The 18,288-nt window shown below is 36.6% G+C and overlaps 1 protein-coding gene across 1 annotated transcript in view; it reads right to left on the reverse strand.

The window, feature by feature from the left end:
• FAF1 (Fas associated factor 1) overlaps positions 1 to 18,288 on the reverse strand; it is a 409,817-nt gene that overhangs the window by 287,221 nt on the left and 104,308 nt on the right. The window contains exon 4 of the mRNA XM_019656527.1: positions 11,234 to 11,445. Within this exon, the coding sequence (XP_019512072.1) occupies positions 11,234 to 11,445 (212 nt within the window). The remainder of the gene's footprint in view (positions 1 to 11,233; positions 11,446 to 18,288) is intronic.

Raw genomic sequence — 18,288 nt, forward strand, 5'->3', positions numbered from 1 at the left:
ATAATGAGCATCCCATTGCTAAAAGTATTTAAGCACCCACTAGACGACCCTAAGACAAAAATGTGGAAAAGACTGCTTAATTCATGGCCAATTACACTGTATTATAGATACCCTCCAAACCCATTAATCTCCATTAACCAATATGCGACTTATTCTCTTTTGTCATCTCTCACATCTATAAAATGGGGCTACAGGTTCTGGCTGTCTCAAGGTAATGTGAAAATAAGTCATTGAGTATAAAAAAGGACAGAGGCAAGGACTAAGGCAGGATCACAGGAGGGAAGGGTATAGCATGAATCTGTCACTGGTGGAAAAAGAGATTCTATTTAAGTAAACTTTCAACTAACTGAAGACCACAACCCCAACTTTATGCACAAGACTGCATATTCCTCATTATTCCTCTAGGAACACCATTCTCCTTCCTGTCTCTGTGCTTTTTCTGCCTAGAATAAACTTTCCCCCCATTTTATCCACATGACATACTTTGACTCATATTTCATAGCCTAGTCCCCTCTCTGAAATCTTTCCTGACCACCCCCACAACCCTATTTATTCCCTTTCCACACTCCCAAAACACCAGCTAAAATTGAACTCCTTCCTTTTCAGTGTCCTAATAGCACTCTGTCTATACTTTCATGATAGAAATTATTTCATTGGAAAGATCATGAATTCCAGATTCAGTTTAAGACTGAATTTGTGGTTCAGGAATTCTCTGAGCCTAGTTTCTTCATCTTTGAAACAGGGATAATAATATCTGTCTCACAGTTGTTGTAAGGGTTGTAAAGGAAGTATAGTGAGCAAGCTGGCTGGTGTATAGTAGGTATGTGAGTGAGAATGAATGAATGAATGAATTAATTAATTAATTAATGAGTATCTGAATGGATAAATACTCTTTATTTCCATGTCTTCTTCCCCTCTCCTATCTGGACGTAGACCATGGAGTCCTCTGAAATAAGGACTGATTTATTACATATAGCCTCAGAACTTAGCATAATTTTAAGCCCAACAAACATATATAATAAAATGACCTATTCTGATTTTACAAAAGTCTTTGGAATTTATTTCCTAATTTTCAGTAGTAATTGCTAAATATGAGACCATGGAAAGTAAAGAGTTACTTACCATTACAGCCATTACTATGTATGTTTATTCTTTTAAAAAAAGAAAAATAGTTAATCTGGCTCTTTCAAAAGAAGTATCAAAGATTATAGGGAAGTATCAGAGAAAGAAGAGACTGAAAGATGAACAACAGAAAATAAAGATGTTAGAAAACATTAAGTCTAGGTTTCTGATCTTCACTGCCTTGCTTTGAAGATAAGACAACAGAAGTGACATGAGAGATAAAAGTAGTTGAGAGAAAAATAATTTTCAATAAACGTCACAAAAAATAGAGTAGAATTTAAAGGCTTTCCATAAAATGGCAATCTTAAATTATATACAAAAGTGATATTAGCACAGTTAATGAGAAAAAGAAGATACTCAATTTGTTCTTTATATGCTGCTCTATTTTTTTTAATTTACTGAAAGTACAGTATATTGAAATATGAAACTAGATTAAAGAAACATTCCCAATGCACAAATAAAAGTACACTATGCACATTAAGACCACAATTTGAGATGCTGCTTGTTTAGATTTTAAAATGATCTTATATATAATTCGGGGAGTACATAATTGTTGGCATGGAGGCAATAAACATCAGTTTGCAAATGGACCAAAGAACAGTGCTATTAACATTTGCTTTCTTCCCCAAAAGTACAAGCTCTGATCAGTCCTTTTGTCATTTCATACTCCCAACATCAGTACAAGGCAAGTAAGTTCGCTACTCTTTCCTTCTTTTCATATGCACTAACAACAACAACAACGGAAACAACTTATATAGTACTTACTATTCATAAAGGGTTGCTAAGTTACAGAGGGGTTAAGGCATGTGCCAAAAATTATGTAGTTAATCTGAGTTGTAGAGTCAAGACCAGAAACTAAGTTTATAGATTCAAGACAAAAACTTGTTTGAAATATCCTGAACTACTTTTTCAGGCTCAAAATACACTTGCTAAATGTCTTAACTCTTCCCATACTCAATCTGATTGTTTTAAACTAAAATGGTATCCAATATAATTAAGGTAGGTTTCAGCAATTAGATTAAAAACAGAAAAAAAAGGGCAAATGGTTCAAGTAATAACATTTTCTGCTACATTCATAAAATTAAGGTTATGGTGAACAGGCCCAGCAAAAGTAAGTTTGCTGACAGCACTGATTCAACAAACTTTATTGGACAAATACCTGTATGTAAGGTTAAATCCATTGGTAGATCTTACAGATATAATAATGCACAATAATTCCTACCCTCCAGATCACATTACTTCAGAGCAGATAGAAATTTTATAGAAGAACCAATGCTTTAATTTTTAAATTTATTCAAAATAAGATAACCCAGAAGGATTCTGTAATAAAATGAAACTAGTAATAAATAGAACACTAAAAACATTAACAGACCACTAGGTGTCACTCTGATATAAAGTTCTTGGCTGCCTTTATCCTTGCTTTTATACTTTGCTGAGTCCTCCTGGTAAATAACATGGAAAACTGCACTATCTTATTTTGCATTATCTCTTTGCATTTTAATATTTATACATATACAGAAAAAATAGTACTTATCCAGTTCCTTAATGATAGTAAGATAATTTATATCTACAAACTATTTAACAATTATATTGCAGGTCACATAAACTTTAATGCGTGTATTTTAAATTTTTCCTATGGTAGGTAAATTAATATACATATGCTCATTTTTGAGCCATTTATTTTCTCAACAGGTACTGTTCTGTGTCAAATATTGTGCTTAGAGAGAGAATTTAGAGAAGAATAAGACCTTGTCTCTGTGTTTGAGAAGTTAACATTCACAAGAGAAACCTGAAACTCAAAGAAAGAATAAGATGTGTTAAAATCCAGTTTTAAAGTTTGTATGGCATTTTATGAAATCATAGGAGATGAATCAACTTAAATATGTCTATGGCGGTCAGGAAAGATTTCATAAAGGGGAGATATTTACATGGGTATTCAAAGATGACTATGAGTTTTCTAGAAAACTTAAACAAGAAAGGTCAAATCAAATAAAGTATAGGAACTAGGGAATCAATGAAAGATATATGAAGACATTTATGTTCTGTAAAGGTTACTATAAGACAGTTATGTAAAATTCAGACTAAATGAAGAAAAAAACTGAAAAAATACTTAGATAGAGGATTTATTTTAATAATTCATGAAAGAAATTAATTCCTGAACTGTAACAAAGGGATTCATAATAAAAGATGGATTCAAGTGACATGATAAAACTAGGAGATCAAACACAGTGAAAGAAGTGAGAGAAGAAAAAATTTCCATGAAGTCCTATATATCCCTGAGTACACCTTCCACAGTGATACATATCAACAAACCAATAGAGAGGGTGTATGACATGATTCTCTAACTGGCATATGATTCATAATAGGAGACTAACTATAATCCAGAATAAAAATTTGAAACAGGAAAAGTAGAAGATGCATATTGTACAGTAACAATATCTGGTTTACAATTAATTTTAAATCAATTTATTTACTATATATTTGTAACTACTGTAATTGTATTTATTTTCAAACAGAATGATGACTTGACTACTTCTACTCTACCATACTTGGGCTTTTACAGTGAATTATAAAGCCAATATTTTTTCAAAATGTGATCTCTAAAAATTCTATCATGTTACTGTAACAAAACTTTAAATCCATAGTCATAATCTCCAAATTAAGATAAAATTAAAGTATAACATTAACATATATAATCCAGAGATGCCAGTGTTTCTGATCACTGCCTTTGAAATAAGTAGGAGATTTCACTCCAACTGAGGGAACCAATAAAAAAGCAGTTCAAGTGGTCAAAATATCAATGAACTTCCACCATATACCAAATATTTCATCAATGAAAAGAACTAGGTCACTTTGAAATGAGACACTGTTAAACCACTCAGCCACGTGCTACATAATAGCAGTTAACATTTAATATAGGACTACATTCCAGTTTTCTTAAAACAGATAAAAATCCGAGATAATTTTAAGATTTAAAATAAAGTGTGATATGGCAGTGAGTTCTTTGCCCTATGATAACAAAATATTCATCATTAAGCTAAGAAAGTAAAGGCCTAGTAACACCCTACTGAGGGGTCCAATACTAATACACCAAGGATGCCTTGGCAATATTACTGAAAATTCACATGAGCAATAAACACGGTCAACGCTGACTAAATAATAGTGTAAAGATAAATAAAATTATATATCTCAAATATCAGTAAATGGGTTTTGGTGATTTTGAAAATACAAAATGTATGTTAAATATCAACAAAGAGATAGAAACTATATTTAAAAAAAACAGAAAATTTAGAGCTGAAAAATATAATTTACTTGAAAATTTCACTAAAGGGGCTCAAGAACAGTACTGATCAACCAGAAGAAAGAATTTCTGGACTTGAAGATATGTCATTTGAAATTATCCATTCAGAGGAGAAAAAAGGAAAAAGTATGAAAAACGTGAAGAAAGCCTAAAGGACTTATAGGACACCATTTAAAGACCAATATATGCATTATGGTAGTAACAGAGAAGAAGAGAAATAAAGAGGCAAAAAGTTTATTTGAAGAAATAATGGTTGAACACTTCCCAAATCTGGGAAAAGGAATAAAAATGCAGTTTCATGAAACACACAAGATTCCAAATGAATCCTAAGAAATCCACATCAAAACACTTAAAATCAAATTGTCAAATTAAAGAACAAAGAGAAAACTGAAAGCAGCAAGAGAAAAGCTTGTCACATACAAAGTCCCCAAAAGACTATCAGATTTCTCAGCAGAAACCTTGCAGGCCAGAAAGAAGTAGGATGATATATGCAAAGTACTGAGGGAAAAAAAAATTCCAGGCAAGCAAGAATATTATATCCAGCAAAGCTGTCCTTCAAACATTAGGGAGAAACAAAGATTTTCCCAGGTGAACAAAAGTTGAGAGAATTCATTAACACTAGGCCTGCCTTATAAGACATTCTTATAAGTACTTCAAGTTGCAACAAAAGAACACACTGTACAGCAACACAGAGGTATAAAGTTTACTGGTAAAGGTAAATATATAGACAATTACAGAGTACTGTAGGCAAATACAGAATACTGTAATCATGGTGTTTAAATCACTTAATCTGGTATAGAAGTTAAAAGACAAATGCATAAAAAATAAGTATAGCTATAAAATATGTTAATGGATACATAATACAAAAAGATGTAATTTGTGACATCAATAATGAAAAGGAGGGGAGTAAAATACTAGAGGTTTTGTGTATGATTGAAAATATCAAGTTAAAATAAATTACTATAACTAAGATGTCTTATGTAAGTCCATGGTAACTACAATAAGAAAATACCTACAGAAAATACACAAAAGGCCCTTTGAACCTTTTGAATCATGCTTTTGCTCTGCCCACTCCAATCCCTCTGGAGTGCACTTTCTCTTCTAATAATGGCCCTTGAGCCACTGCTTTCTGCTCAGGCCCGCTTCTACCTCTTTGAAGTGTACTTTGTCTTCTAATCAACTGCTCTTTCACCACTTAAATAAAAAAGAAGATACACAAAATAAAATGTGAAAAGAATCAAAGCATGACACTACTCCCAAAATCAACAAATACAAAGGAAGATAGCAAGAGCGGAAAAGACGGACAAAAAGCTGTAAGACAGAAAAAAAATTTATAAATTGGCAATACTAAGTCCTTCCCTATCAGTAATTACTTTAAATGTAAATGGTTAAAACTCCCCAATCAAAAAAGAGACTGGCTAAGGCCGGCCGAGTGGTATGTTGGTTAAGAGTTGGCTTTGGACGCCAGCTCTGAGCAGCAGGGCTCTGGTTCGGATCCCACATGAGGGTCAGTCATGCTGTACCCTCTACAGCTAAGATGGTGAACAACAGCTCGACCTGGAGCTGGGCTGCCATGAATCACCGGCAACAGCGTAGGCTGCAGTGGGGCTGCAGTAGGCTCCCGTAAGCTACTGTGAGCAGCCGGCAGCTGGCATAAGCTGCTGTGAGCTGCTGTGAGAGGCCATCCTGTGACCGGCGACCGATCTGCCTCACCCTGGAAGAGTGCAATGATAATATCAACATGGGCCAGTGAAGCGACGTCCTCCACAACTAGTCTGTTCCCCTTCCCCGATTCCCCAACACTGTTCCCCTCCCCCAACTTCCCAATAAAATCTTAAAAAAAAAAAAAAAAGAGACTGGCTAAATGGAATAAAAAAACAAGATCCAACTATATTCTGTCTACAAGAGACTCACTTTAGATTCATGGACACACAGGCTGAAAATGAAAGGATGGAAAAAGATATTGTATGCAAATGGTAACAAAAGAGCCAAATTTATAAATCAGACTAAACAGACTGTAAATCAGAAACTGTCACGGCAAAGAAAGGACATATAAAACCATAAAACAGTCAATTCACCAGGAATATGTAACAATTACAAACATATATGCACCCAACATCAAAGCACCCAATATGTGAAGCAAACAACAACAGAATTGAGGGGAAGACTACACAACATTACCACAATAATAGGGGATTTCAATGATGAATAAAACTTTCACACAAAAGATCAATAAGGAAACAGAGGAGTTGAACAATATTGTAGACAAAATAGACCTAATAGGCATGTACAAAACATTACATCCAACAGCAGCAGAATACATAATCTTCTCAAGTACACATGGAAGAGTCTCTAGGATAGATAACATGTCAGGTCACAAACAAGTCTTAATAAATTTAAGAAGAAAGGGGCATAAGGAAAATACTATTAATTTTTAGTTTCATTATATCATGTTTGGAAAACATACTTGCTATGATTTTAATCTTCTTAAACATGTTAAGACTTGTTTGTGACCTAACATGTCATTTTTCTGGGAAAATTCACAAGTATGTGGAAATTAAACAACCTGAACAACCAACTGGTCAAAGAAGAAATCAAAAGAAAAATTAGAAAATATCTTGAGACAAACAAAAACAAAAAGACAACACACCAAAACTAATGGGATAAAGGAAAAGCAGTAAGTACTAAGAGAAAAGTTTATAGCAAAATGCCTAAATTTAAAAAAAAAATCTCAAATAAACAACTTTATACCTCAAGTAACTAGAAAAAGAGGAAAAACTAAGCCCAAACTAGCAGAAGGGAGAAAATAAAAATTAGAGCAGAAATAAATGAAGAGAATAGGAAATCCATAGGAAAAAAAATCAACAAAACTAAGAGCTGATGTTTGAAAAGATCACCAAAATTGACAAACCTTTATCCTAAACAAAGACTCAAAATCAGAAATGAAAAAGGAGTCATTACAAATGATGCCACAGAAATAAAAAGGATTATAGAGACTAAAATAAACAATTACACGACAACAATAGGATAACTTAGAAGAAAATCCTAGAAACATAACCTACCACTACTGAATTATGAAGAAACAGAAAACCTGAACAGACCTATAACTAGTAAGGGCTTTGAATTAGTAATCAAAAACATACCAACAAAGAAAATCAAGCACCAGACTGCTTCACAGGAGAATTCTACTAAACAGTTAAAGAAAAATTAACATTAATCTTTCTCAAACTCTTCCCAAAGACTTAAGAGAAGGAAACACTTCCAAACTCATTTTATGAGGCCGACATTACCCTGATGCCAAAGCCAGACAAGGACACTACAAGAACAATAACAACAACAACAAAAACTACAGACCAATATCCCTGATGAATATAGGCACAACAATCCTCAACAGAATGCTAGAAAAACAAATTCAACAGCACATTAAAAGGATCATATGCACCATGACCAAGTGGAATTTATCCATGGGAAGCAAGGATGGTTCACCATGTAAATATCAATCAACATGATATACCATATTAACAGAATGTAGGGGAAAACATCACATAATCATCTCAATAGATGCAGAAAAATCCCACTTACAATAGCATCAAAAAGAATAAAATACTTAGAAGTAAACTTAACCAAGGAGACAAAAGCCTTATACAATGAAAACTACAAAATATTTTTGAAAGAAATTAAACAACAAATAATGAAAAGACATTACATGTTCATGGATGAAGTACTTAATATTGTTAACTATGTCCATACTACCCAAAGCAAACTATAGATTCAATGTGATCCCGATGGCTTTTTTTTTTTTGCAGAACTAGAACAAACAATGCTAAAATTCATATGAAACCACAAAGAACCCTGAATAGCCAAAACTATCTTGAAAAAGAATGCTGGTGGCCTCACGTTCCTGACTTCAAAACATTTTACAAAGTAATCAAAACAGTATGGTATTGGCATAAAGACAGCCATATAGACCAATGGAACAGAATAGAGAACTCAGAAATAAACCCACACATATAAGTCAAATGATCTTTGACAAGGGTGCCAATTCTACACCATGGGGAAAGGATAGTCTTATAACAAAGCGTGTAGGCAAAACTGGATATCCACATGCAAAAGAATGAAATTGGACCTTTACCTTACACCATACACAAAAATTAACTCAAAATGGATTCAAAACTGAAATGTACTATCTGAACTATAAAACTAGAAGAAAACAAAAAGCTCCATAACATTGGCCTTGGCAATGGTTTCTTGGATATGTCACCAGAAGCATAAACAAAAGTACAAACAGAAAAGCGGGATTACATTAAACTAAAAATCTGTGCAGCAAAGGAAATAATCAACAGAGTGAAAAGGAAACCTACAGAATGGGAGAACATTATTTGCAAACCATGTATTTGATAAGGGGTTAATATTAAAAATATAAAAAGATAATCTATAATTCAATAGCAAAAAAGTAAGTAATCCCATTTTAAAATGAGCAAAGGACTCAATTAGACATTTCTCCAAAGAGGACATACAAATGACCAACAGGTATACGAAAAGATGCTCAACATCACTAATCATCATGAAAATGCAAACCAAAACTACAATGAGATATCATCTCATACCTGTTAAAAGGGCCATTACATTTAAAAATAAAACAAAAAAATTAAAACCAGAAAATAATCAGTGTTTGCAAGGATGTGGAGAAGTTGGAGCCCTTGTGCACTGCTGGTGGGAATATAAAATATACAGCCACTATGGAAAAAGAATACAGAAATTCCTCAAAAAATTAAAAATAGAACTAACATAGGATCCAACAATCCCACTTCTGGGTATTTATTCAAAAGAATGAAAAACAGGGTCTCGAAAGAGATTTACAATTCCATGTTCACTGCAGCATTATTCACAATAGCAAGAGGCAGAAATAACCTAATTGTCCATCAACAGGTGAATGGATAAAGAAAATGTGACATATATAGACAATGGAATATTATTCAGCCTTTAAAGATGAAGGAAATCCTATATGCTACAATATGGATGAACCATGAGGCTATACTAAGTGAAACAAGCTACACACAGAAGGTCAAATACTGTATGAGTCTTTTTTTTTTTTTTAAGATTTTTATTGGGGAATTGGGGGAGGGGAACAGCGCTGGGGAATCGGGGTTGCTGTCGTTTTGTTCTTCAGTCTAGTTGTGGAGGACGTTGCTTCACTGGCCCATGTTGGTATTATCATTGCGCTCTTCCCAAGTAAGGCAGGTCGGTCACCGACCACTGGACGGCCACTCACAACGGCTCCTGGCAGCTCACACTGGCTGCCAGCTGCTCACGCTGGCTGCTGGCCACACACAGTAGCTTATGGCAGCCCACTGCAGAAGGGGCTGCAGCCTACGCCCTCACCGGCAACTCATGACAGCCCAGCTCCAAGTCGAGCTGTTGTTCACCATCTTAGCTGTAGAGGGCAGTGTCACTGGCCCTGACATGGGATATAAACCGGGGTCTTGCTGCTCAAAGCTGGCATCCCAAGCCAGCTCCCAACCAATGCGCCACTCAGCCAGCCCCTGTATGAGTCTTATATGAGGGATTTAAAGTAGTCAAACTTACAGAAACAGAAAGTAGAGATGGTTGCCAGGGGATTAGGAAGGGAAAATAGAAATTTGCTGTTCAATGGATACAAAGTTTCAGTTTTTCAAGATGAAAAAGTTCTAGAGAGCTGCTGTACAACAATGTGCATATAGTTAATAAAACTATACTGTACACTTAAAAATGTTAGGCGTTAGATATCATATTAGGTGGGTTTTGTAAACAATTTTTAAAAGAGGATGCAAGGAGAATACTTGGGGGCATGAGGATGAGCACAGGGAGAAATGGCTGGACTAGGCGAGCACTCCAGGCAGAAGGAGGAACAAGCACATAGACCCTGAGTGCGTTAACAACCTATACAAGGAACTGAAAGACTTCCATTACAACTCAGGCATGGTGAGCAGCGAGGGGAGTAAATGGATGAAAACTAGAAATCTAGCAGGAACCTGATCAAGCAGGGACTTAACAGCTATGTTAAAAGATTTGAATTTTATCCTAAAAATAATGGACATTTTCTAAATGGTTTTAAATAAGGGAATAATCTGATTATTGGGAATGATCATTCTTTTAGCAGCCTTGCTTTTGCCTATAATGTACCTCAATTAATAAAATTAGAAAAGAATCTCCCCAAAAAGGAACAGAAGTAAAATTTCAGGAATATCTGGAGTTTAGATTTAAGGCAAAACTACATTAAAACAGAAATTAATACAATTTCTGGTTCTACAATTAACATGGATCAAATAATCTAAACTAAACAGGAGTTCAACACAGGTTCTCTAGAAATCTGGTAGTCTGTCTAAAAATAGCAGGCATACGCTTCTGAGTTTCCTTTGAAAGGACAGTACTGAAGCATTTATCCACCTGGCAGGGAGAAGGAGTGATAGAAACATGTCTTATTTCTGATCTCTCATTAACCACAGTATGAAAAGTGAGTGAGCTTTGGCTATCAAGTCCAATATGCAATGTACTCATGGTATTTTTTAAGTTCCTAGATGTTTAATTAGCACCTGTCCTAAAACAGCATCATATATCATTCCATATATGTAGAACCAAAAAAAATTATTCTCAAACTTACTTCAATCTCAACATGGTATTTAAAAATAAACCACAATAATCTATATGGGAAAACAGTTTCGGTTTGCTTTTTTTCCCTTCTTGTTAGCAGTCAAACAAAAAAATAGAAGTTGAGTCTTCGCCTAATAAATTGTTTATTTGTGAAGGCTCTATGGTAGGAAAAAACCTTACCAACAGTACAGCTGTCTTCAAGTACCACATCAACATTTCTGTCTCTGTACTCCACCCTGAAGTCCAGCATCCGGGGTTGCCTCTCTACAATATGCCTAGATGACATTACAGGTCGAAATGCCGAAGAGGAAGAGGGAGCAGGAGCTGGAGCTGGAGCTGGGTGACTTGCTGGATCAAATGCAGGTCCTGGTATAGTCTCACCTCCATAGTCACTGAAATATTGACATAAAAGAAAGGTTATCATCAACGAAATCACTGCGGATAACCACTAAGGACCTGCTCCACACTTGGCTTCTGTTGTTCTTCCTATGAAACCTGTGCATCAAGGCCTAACTTAAGTTCTACTTCCTCCACGAAATCTTTCCCAGTGACTGAAGGCCACGTTACTCTCCGTCCCACTCTTGCTTTTCAATGTCTATTAGTGTGTCATACATACCATCGAGCATTTACGTAATTAGATTTTTGCCTTATGCAGTGATGATGTTGGTAGAACATCATTTTAAACTCTGTGAATTCACCCATTCTCAAATATGAATCATTACTTCAAACATTAACTCTATTTTCCACAAAAACTATTTTGAAACTTTACCATCCTTAAACCTCCATTCTCCCTGTCTCATGCCCCAATCTTAAAAGACAATTTTTTCTACTTTGCAGAGAAAACAGATGCCATCAAGATAAAATTTCCTTACTTTTTGACATCAAATCCACAAACTAACCCACATATGCACTCTCTTTCTCTCTTCTTATAAAGTAGAGAAGACATTTTTCTATCTTTGCAAAATCTAAAACCATCTTCTCATTAGCTTTATATTATGGATTATCCCTTCCTTTTCCAGTATCTTCAACACCTCCTTCTCTTCTGAATTCTTCTCAATAACATTTAAACATGTTCAAATATTTCCTTTCTTAAAAAAATAATGAAATCCTGGCTTTGCTCACTTAATAGCTGCCTTATTTGTAAAATGGGAAAATTCTATTAATGAAAAGCTTAGCACAATGCCTGGTCCCTAGTAAGACTGCAAACTCAGTATATCCAAAGTTTCCCCAAGCCTGATCCTCCCCCTTTATTCCTCATATCAGCTCCCCAAGCCAGAAACCTCTGGCATATCTTTGACCCCTTCTTCTCTCTCAATTCCCAGATCTAATCAGTCCTTTCAATTTTACCTCCTAAATACCTTTTTTTTTTTAAAGATTTTATTGGGGAAGGGAACAGTGTCGGGGACTTGGGGAAGGGGAACATTGTGTTTTTCCAGGACCCATCAGCTCCAAGTCACGTTGTTGTCCTTCAATCTTAATTGTGGAGGGCTCAAACTCAGCTTCAAGTCCAGTCGCTGCTTTCAATCTAGCAACCATGTTGTTAAGAGCACGCACTCTCACCAGCTGAGCCATCCTGCCACCTGTTGGCAGCTCAGCGGCAGCTCAGCTTGGGCACAGCTCACTGGCCGATGTGGGAATCGAACCAGCGACCCTGCTGCTCAGAGCTCGCGCTCTAAGCAACTGAGCACCTGGCTGGCCCCTAAGTATCTTTTAGGTAAGTCACCCACCTTTTCCTTCTGAAGCTGCCACCCTAGTCTAGGCCACAATCACCTCTCGTGTGGATTAATGCAGAAGCCTCCTAACTAACCTCCTTTGCATTTCATTCCATATCACCACCAGAGTGAAATTAAAGACAGAAAGGTCTTCATATCACTTTCTTCGATATTCCCCTCTGCTCTTCACATGGTTTAAGTGGCATACAAGGCCCTGTATGATCTGATCTTATGTGCCTTCCCATTCCCATCTTGTGCTGTGCTATCTCCACCTCTCTACACTAACAGCCACAACAGTCTTTCATTTCTTCTTTCTCACCTTGATCTTTCTGTTTCATGGGGGGCCACAGACTACTCCTTCTAACACTATTCTTTCCTTCCCATCCCATCCCCAAATTCCATGGTTTTTTCTAGCTAATAATATTTATCCTTCATAGCTCACACTAAATGCTTTTCAAATCAGAGCATGTTTTACTGCCTCAGACTAGTTCAAATTCCTCACCACTATCAATAACTATATATTTAATTGTATAATCAATCACTTGACATTTAAGTCTCTAGTAGAATGTAAGTTCCACAAGGGCAAAGCTGACATTTGTGTTTTTAATGGCTATAGCCTTTGCCCTGAGCTCAAGATTTTATACTATATAGACGGTACTCAAATATTTGATAAACCAATGTCTTGAGGAATAATAGTTAAAGAATTGGGTTTTCTCTGACTTAATTTATCATATATATTGTCACTTCTTTTCCTCACTGGAAGAATGGAAGGAACATAAGGAATGCTTCCACTGAAACATTACTGTACATATCTTCCATCACCACCAGAACTACAGCTCAGTTGTAAAACATCTTTCTTCTCATCCTGAATTTAACAAAAAACAATGAACTGGGAACCAGAATAGGAATAACAACAAGAATGACCAAAAACATGCCAAGCTAAGCACTGTTCATACAATTAAGCAGGAAAAATATTTACATTTACTTCACACTTCTGCTTTAGTCACTATTGATTCAGTGAATTGTGATAGTCTCTTAAAGAATAGAATGGAATGAACGGAACAGAACATAATAGAAATTATCAATTATCAGTCTGTGTAACTTAATAGTTAGGACCAAATATTGTTTCATAAAACTTTTGATTCTGGTACATATTTGCATATATGTGTTTTGGATTCCAAGTATTTCTCATTGTAGGGCATGGTCAAAAAAGTCTGAAAGTAACTAGCTTAGATCTCACCAGAGTTCAGATACTCTGGTAATCACTGATCCACAGACAAAAACCTACCCCTTCTCCCAGTTGTTAGATTCAAAGAAAGTAATTTTGAAAGGAAGACATGGCAACAGAGAAAATGTGCAAAGCAGGAAAGAATATCACTGTTGGAATCCAAAGCGGGCTCCTAAGTATCTATGAATAGAACCTGTGCAGTGATACTTCACATCTCTAAATGTTGTCACAACTTCTCAGAACCCAAGAAACATGGTTAAAGTTAGTAAGCTGGTCACTGACTTACTGTTTTCTTAACTCCAAATTTACATTCTATGATCTATTCAAGTAATGCTGGGGCTAGAATTCTGCAAAGTTATATATTTCCCTTTGGCATATTATTTCCTGATAGATTCTGCCAATAGGGGATACCAGATAATTAGCAAAAGTGGGGGGACAACTTCCTTCTTCCTGTCTGCATGCATTTCTTGCAGCATCACCCTCTGGTTTTCAGTCTCCTGCCAACTCCCCCAACCCCCACACTCCCCAGCATTCTTACAACAGCTTCTTGACATCCCCTCAGAGATATCAGTGGTGGCTGGACAGTAAGCACTCCATAGAGGTCTGATCCTCGCTCCAAGGGGCCCCCTGAGCTTCAAAATTCTGTTAATCCCTTTTCCCCTAGACCTAACAGCAGTAACTTCCTGAAGCAATTATTCTATCTAGGTTACTTCAGTTTTATTTTTTGGCTCTTTTAGTCTTCCACACCTGTTTAACCAATGCTTCATTAAATTCCTTCTTTTGAAATACCCTAGTGTGGTTTTATTTTCTTGATACTGGAGGAGTACCAGGAAACATAGATTTCAGGAATTGGCTATATTATGTACTTAACCTTGAATGCACTGCTGAGAACCTTGCCAATGGAAAATGGGATATTTGTAACCTAAGACATAGTTGGCATGATTAATTATCATTTGTAGTTAATCATGATTACATACCTATTGAAACAAGTGCCTAAGGGGACCAAATGACAGTTTGACTTGTTAAGCCGTAATAATGACAAGGCCTGTGGACTGGCTGCTTCTGGTTCTAATGGAGAGCTTACAAAAGAAACTGACTATTTAGGGTCTTTAACTTTCAGTTCATCATGATAAGAAAGCTACAGAGCTCTGGAAGTGGTCCTTTAAAAAGTTTCTTATTTCTTGCAACCACAGGTATGATCCTGCTGAGAATTAGACCCAAAATTTAATTTTGTAGCTTGCATAATTATAGTGAAAGGTGAATATACAACTTTCTAAGTCTCTTTTGTAAAAGTTAAGGCACTGTTTGAGAAGGAGTGGGACTCTAGGATGTGGAATGGAGCTAACCTGAGTGGACTCAAGATGAAGGTTAGACTCTCGAACCCCTGGAGTCTCTTTGAGCCTCTTTTGTAAGCATCAACAGCTCCTCCTCTCATGTCTGAGAAGGCCAACCACCTCTTGACTGAAAATTGTTAATAATAAGATAGTTGCCTTGAAAGGAAATACCTGTTCTCAAAACTTACCCCCACCATTCATTCCTATTGCGTCCAAAATCAAATCTAGGCATGCTCAAAGAAAACAAGTACAATGTCGTAACTGAAAGAGGACAGCTTATATCCAAAAATAATTATAAGCTTTTCATAAATTATATCCGCAAAAACCTAGGGGTTAGGTATAAAATGAATTTGAAGCAAGTCTGACCACAAGAGTTTGGCTAGGGCCAAATACAACATGTTTGCTTAAGCAGCTTCAAGTACCTCTAATAGTTTGCTTGTTGACTGAATGAAATTTAAGTCCCAAAGGAGTCCACATTTAATGAGGATGAAATGCCCAAACTTTCCTGGCAAAATGTAAAAGAAATCGAGATGCTTAGAAAAATTGGAATGCTCGAGTGGATTTAGCAGGTACAACTTGATTATGGACATATCCTCCTGCTATACCATCCATGAGGTCCCAGAGGACAATGCACTAAAACATTCATAAATATATTAGTAAGGGAATCTGTGTTCTTGAAAAACTCTGTTGTGGCTGCCTCCTGTAAATTGGGAATGACATGGAGAGATGGCACCATTGAAAATGACTTCATAATAGGCATGATGAGATCCCAGGGTGCAGAGGTCAAATGGCAGAATTTAGTAAGAAAAAGGTGTGAGCAATTATGTTAAGAGACAGCATGGACCAAAAGTGCCAATCAGAAAATTTCAACCTGCAGAGAGCTTTAGTAATGCTTAATTGAACATGGTATTTCTAACGAACAAAATTAAAAATCAGTCTACTAAAATATTACTTGATCTATAAACAGTAAAAACCCTAGACCTCGCAGTCTAAATCCTGACTTCCCAACCATAATGGAGAGTTACAGTCACTCCCAGTTTTCAAACACAAGTTGGTTCACAGACATAAAGTCCCTGGTTCCCCAAAAAAACAATGCAACAGAGCCACATGTATGTATTGTAAATTTTCCTCTAAGACTTCCCCTAAGAGATCTGCAGCCATTTATTAAGGTGTTTGTGTATCGATAAAAGGGAAATATCTAAATCTATAGGGGATTACTATATGCTAACTCTAAGACTAATTCCTAGGATATAAAAGTGGAAGATTAGGGTGGTAAATGAAATTTTGGCCCAAATCCACTCACACTTGGTGCAAACAATCTGTCAACATGCCCTGCAGTTTTGCCCCCAGAGCCTGAATGAATAATTGAAAGAGACATACTCAGTATCTGGCAGCAATGACAGCACAACTAAAGATACTCATGAAAGAGGACTTCCAGAACTGCTTCAGAAAGTAGCAAGAACGATGGGATAAGTGCGTTCAAAGTGAGGGGAGTATTTTGAGGGGACTGCTGGCAATGTGTCTTTTATTGTAATAATTTTTTTAAATTTAAATACCATATTTTTTTATCACACCTCATATATAAGAGGATTAAGTTAACTGAGGAAGGAAAAATTGGAACTGGGAAAGGAAAAATGGTTACGTATTATATACTGGCACCAACCACAAATAGACTGCTAAGGCATTATAGCCCCAATCAAAGATATCCCTGAAAGACAGTAGTGAAAGAAAAGCCTCCCAGGAAGGAGAACTTAAGGCTGTGCCACAGGTTGACCACTTCATTTGGACGGAAAAAGAGCCTGAGGTACATTTCTATATTGATACTTAATGGGTTGGTCGGCTGATCAGGACTTGCAAAGAGGAAAAGGAAAGTCTGGGGAAGAAATATGGAAATGGGTCTTTTAGAATAGACACAAAAGATACATATGTTTCTAAGACAAATGTTTATAGGGCAGCCCTTGGAAAAAAAAAAGAGGCTGTCAACCTGGATTAACATGACATTGTTCTGTTGATGTCAGGCAGTTGTTTTTCCTTTGCTATCCCAGGGCTGCTCAATATATTAATGTAAAATGAGCCCAGGCCAATAGGGGTCGCGGTTAAGTATAGGCACAACATCAACTACCCCTCACCAAGTCTGAATGTGGCTAGGGAACATGCTGCCTACAATGTAAACAACAAGACCAACATGGCACCATGTTTCAGGGATCTGGTATGGATCGTGTCTATCATGGAGGGGACAGTGATCTGTCCTCACTTAAAAAGGCAGTTTTCTGGATATGAAATGGACATCCCTGACAGCAATGGTTCTGCCAGCACCACCACTCATGGATTTAGGGAATGCCTTATTGATCTATGGCTCTCCATACAACACTGGTTCTAACCATGGAAAGTATTTCACAACAAAAGAAATGCAGCACTGGTATCATTCGTGTGTAACATTACCAGAAGCAACTAGCTTGGCAGAAGAGTGGACAGGACTGCTAAAGACAGGTTGGGAGACAACACCCTCAAAGCTTGGAGCTCCACCTTAAAGGATGTGGTATATGCTTTTTACCAGTGACCAAAACATAGTGATATTTCTCATGTTGCCAGGAAACATGAGTATGGGAATTAAGTGGTGGTAATGGCTCTTCTTATTATGCCTAACAACTTAACGAATTTTTGCTTCCTACAACTTTGGGCTTACGTGGTTCAGAGATCATAGTTCCCAAGTATGCAATGTTCCACAATACTGCCATTGAGGTAGAATTTGAGAATGCTACTTGGCCATTTTGTACTCCTCATGCTACTGTATTAACTAGCAAAGGAGGGGGGCACTAGCTAGGATGCCTGGTCCTGATTACCAAGAAAAAAATTGGGATGGGCCGGCAGAGTGGCGCGTTGGTTAAGAGCTGGCTTGGGACGCCAGAGGGCCCCGGTTCGGCTCCCACATATGAGGGCCAGTGACACTGCCCTCCACAG

Source organism: Hipposideros armiger, unplaced genomic scaffold (assembly GCF_001890085.2).
Source record: "Hipposideros armiger isolate ML-2016 unplaced genomic scaffold, ASM189008v1 scaffold_261, whole genome shotgun sequence".
In the NCBI taxonomy this organism is placed as follows: Eukaryota; Metazoa; Chordata; class Mammalia; order Chiroptera; family Hipposideridae; genus Hipposideros; species Hipposideros armiger.